The sequence below is a fragment of the Syngnathus typhle genome, linkage group LG2 (genome assembly GCF_033458585.1).
Source record: "Syngnathus typhle isolate RoL2023-S1 ecotype Sweden linkage group LG2, RoL_Styp_1.0, whole genome shotgun sequence".
NCBI classification, from domain to species: domain Eukaryota; kingdom Metazoa; phylum Chordata; class Actinopteri; order Syngnathiformes; family Syngnathidae; genus Syngnathus; species Syngnathus typhle.
Genome location: NC_083739.1, coordinates 2,873,030 through 2,877,283, shown reverse-complemented (window position 1 = coordinate 2,877,283; position 4,254 = coordinate 2,873,030). Strand labels below are relative to the sequence as shown.

The window sequence follows — 4,254 nt, the reverse complement described above, 5'->3', positions numbered from 1 at the left end:
GTTTTTGGGCCACCTGCGATTGCAGGATTTGAAAGACGTTATCTTAAACGAGCCCACAACCGAGGAAGAAGACGAACTACAGCAAGACGCTAGAAAGAATGAGGAAGCGTATGCAGAACTCATTCAGTTTTTGGATGATAAAAGTTTGTCGCTGGTGATGCGCGATGCTGCAGATGACGGGCGAGGGGCCCTGCAGATCCTAAGAAACTACTATCAAGGCAAAGGCAAGCCACGCATCATAAGTCTCTACACAGAACTGACATCACTACAGAAGTCTGAGAGTGAAAGTGTGACCGAGTATGTGATCCGGGCAGAGACCGCAATCACAGCGCTAAGAAATGCCGGTGAGACATTAAGTGATGGACTATTGGTCGCAATGGTGTTAAAAGGTCTGCCGGAGTCCTTTAAACCATTTGCAATCCATGTCACACAACGTGATGAGACGATGCAGTTCTCTGAATTCAAAACAAAGATGCGCAGTTACGAGGACACAGAGAAGATGCGGGCTGAAGCAGATGACAACGTAATGAACGTACGGCAGAGGAGAGCGAGACCTGACAGACCAGCTGACCGGGGAGCCGAGAGGAGCGCCGCGGAGGTGGTATGCTTCAAGTGCGGCCTGAAGGGCCACATGGCCAGGGCCTGCCGACGTAAACTGTGGTGCAGTCATTGCAAGAGCAGCACACACCGGGACGCGACCTGCAGGCAGAAGCAGGGCGGCAACCGGGACGACGCACGGAGGGTCCACGGGGTGACGGAAGACCAGGACCGAGACGAGTACTTCTTCCGAGTGAGCGAGGGGGCAGCAAGAGTCGACGTGAGAGGCCTGATGGTTGACTGCGGGGCTACCTCGCACATCATAACAGACCTGGCGAAATTCAAGCGGTTTGATGACGGGTTCCAGGCCGAGACACACTGCGTGGAGCTGGCGGACGGCACGCGGTGCAAGGGCGTCGCGGAGCGCCGAGGTGATGCAGAAGTCTGCCTGATCGACAGCACAGGTAGACACCTGAACGCAACGCTGAGGCAGGCGCTGTACATCCCATCCTACCCACAAGACATCCTATCCGTGAAAGCAGCTACTGCCAGGGGAGCCACTGTGGTCTTCAAGGAGGAGAAGAACGTCCTCATCTACCAAGACGGTACGAAATTCCCCATCCACGTACGTGATAGACTATATTATTTGCATACAGTACATGATGATGATGATTGCGATCATGATCAGTGTAAAGGATGTCATGATATTCAGACGTGGCATGAGATACTGGGACACTGCAACTATAAAGACATTCAGAAATTACAAAATGTTGTTGATGGCATGAAAATTAAGGGGTCAATAAGCAAACCTCAACATTGTGAAGTGTGTACTAAAGGAAAGTTTTTCCAAACCAGGAACAAAGATCCTGATGTGAGGGCTAAGACCCCTCTAGAACTAGTTCACACAGATTTGGCAGGGCCAATCCACCCAGAATCTAAAGAGGGTTACAGATATGCAGTTTCATTTACTGATGATTTTTCCAGCACTGTTTTTGTGTATTTCTTAAAGAACAAAAGTGACACTGTTCAAGCTACAGAAAGGTTTCTGGCAGATGTAGCCCCATATGGCAAAGTAAAATGTATCCGATCTGATAATGGTACTGAATTTACAAGTAAATATTACCAGACTTTGCTCACTAAAAATGTGATTAAACATCAGAAATCAGCACCGTACTCTCCTCATCAAAATGGTACTGCTGAGCGCAATTGGCGAACACTTTTTGACATGGCAAGGTGTATGCTCATTGATAGTGGTTTGCCAAAACAACTATGGACCTATGCAGTCCAAACTGCTGCTGTGATCCGGAACAGGTGTTTTAACAAAAGAACAGGGAAGACAGCCATCCAGATGTTGACAGGAAGAAGACCAAATTTGTCTAGGATGCAGAGGTTTGGTTCAGAGTGTTATGCCTATAAACAAGACAAGAGAAAGCTTGATCCAAGGTGTGAAAAATGTGTTTTTATTGGGTATGATAAAACCAGTCCTGCATACATTGTATATTCCCCTGTCAGTAAGAAAGTGCAAAAGCACAGATTGGTAAAGTTTGTGGCAAAATCAGGTGTAGAACAACAAACACAGACTGTCACATCTGAGGATGATGACTTTGTAATAACCAAACCAAGAAGTCCAAATCTTGTGTTCGGAGAACAAAAACCTGAAGTCAGCCACCACCAACCACAACAAGAAAGAGCTGAAGTCAAACGTGAGCCTGATGGTAGCCGTTACCCTACCAGAGAGAGAAGGCAGCCAGACAGATACACAGATTGTAATGTGTCCAAATATGTGTCTGATGATGAAGAGACTGATCAAGTCCAGAGTAACATTGATTACTGTTATCGTGTAATGTTTAACATACCTGTGTCATTTTCAGGAGCTGTAGCCTCAGATAAGGCCAAAGAGTGGGTTAAAGCCATGGATGAGGAAATGCATTCACTTAAAGAAAACAACACATTTACCCTGACCAATTTGCCAGAGGGCAAGAAAGCAGTGGGGGGTAGATGGGTGTATGCCATTAAAACAGATGTTGATGGTTCTGAGAAGTACAAGGCCCGATATGTTGCTAAGGGATATAGCCAGAAGATGGGTGTGGATTATGGGGAGACATTTTCTCCTACAGCTAATATGACCAAGCCTGCAACAAAATTTAAATTGGCAAAATTTGCTGGATTTATGTTTGGGTCTAACTAAAGGAAAATGGACTTGTTTTCTGACTAAAATGTCAAGGTAATGTTTTCTTTAGGTTTATAATGTGAGAGCAAGTGGGGGTGTTGAGAGATGCTCTCAATTATACATTTTTCTATTGTATGTTTTGTCATATGTTTAAATCGTATTATTTTCTTATGACAGCATCTTGATTTATTGTGATTGGAACCACCTGTGAAGAGCTGTTAAGTGGGCGTGTTTAATAAAAAGCCTTCCTGCATGCTGCACAGGGGGTCCCTACAAGCCAACGCCGCAGTAGAAGCAGTGAATGGTGTCCAACAGAGTTGATCGGCCTCCTCGTCTTTCTTTATTTTATTCCACCGAGTTTGGTGCAATTGGATTCCTCACAAGTACCTGCTGCTGTATGGCTACTCTGCCAACAGTATTTCATGTAGTGGTCGTTTGCAGATGGGCTCATTATGTTTGAGTGATTGTCTTGGGCTACCCACGGTGCCCCCCCCCCCCCCCCCCCCTCATTTGGAATCAAGCTGCTTGTCGTTTCCACTTAATGTCCAACCACATTCCATCATCTGCAGCACACCTGTGGAGCAGCACGTCAGCTGTAAAGAGCTGAGAATAGCATCCGAGTGGCACAATGGACAAAAACCTCCCACCCGTGGTGTTGCCGCTCTGCTCTCGCTGCTGGAGAACCGACGGTGGCTATTCCAAGTTACATGAGCGGCAATTGTTTAATAGTTTGCTGCTTGCCACTGTGAATGCAATCAAGATTCAGCTCATTTTGTCAAGTGCTACCTCATCAAAGGAGTGAGACATCTGTGCTAAAGGTGGTAAATCTACTTCTATTTATGGCTCTTTATATCAAAGTCAAAGTCAAAGTCAGCTTTATTGTCAATCTCTCCACATGTCACAACACACAAAGAGATTTAGGATAGGATGTATCCACTAATAATTGTTGGTTTCTTAACCAATGAATGAACTTACTCATTCTCAATTTGCTTGCTGACACCCCAAGCGGAAACAGCTGCACGTGTGGCCAGGCCAGGCCAGGCCAGGCCACTAATAGGGAACGTGAGCTGGGTTTAGACCGTTGTGAGACAGGTTAGTTTTACCCTACTGAGAATCCTCTACGGGTTTTGTTGGCTCATTTGTTCCAATTGTTCCAATATTTTCAAAAGACGAATGGGCATAGAGTTTGTTAGCAATGTCTCTATTTTTTCAAAAGTGCAGACAATTTGTAATTTTAGTAATGACACAAAGTCGATGCCAGGCCAGGCCAGGCCAGGCCAGGCCATCCGTGACACTTGTCGAGTCGCACTAAAGGCAAAGCCCGGTTGAGTGGCAAAGCCCGGTTGAGTGGCAGAGCCGCCCAATTGGTGGAGGAAATCAAAAGCACTGATTGTTATAATTGAGATGAATGAATATAGAGTGTACTTCAGTTCACTTGTTGAGGTGTCATTTTCTCTTAGGGTCCCCCTACTGGTCAACGGTGGCTACTGCACTAAGGTGTGCGCTGCATAGGTTACAAAAGCAAGATGGCGGACTCCATGTTGGCA

The 4,254-nt window shown here is 46.0% G+C and overlaps 1 protein-coding gene across 1 annotated transcript; it reads left to right on the top strand.

Moving 5' to 3' along the window:
- Positions 1-2,822, top strand: LOC133150550 (uncharacterized). The gene is made up of 2 exons (XM_061273172.1): positions 1-1,142; positions 2,409-2,822. The coding sequence occupies exons 1-2, from the start codon at positions 158-160 to the stop codon at positions 2,723-2,725; spliced, it is 1,302 nt and encodes a 433-aa protein (XP_061129156.1). The 5' UTR covers positions 1-157; the 3' UTR covers positions 2,726-2,822.
- Positions 2,823-4,254: the final 1,432 nt, after the last annotated feature.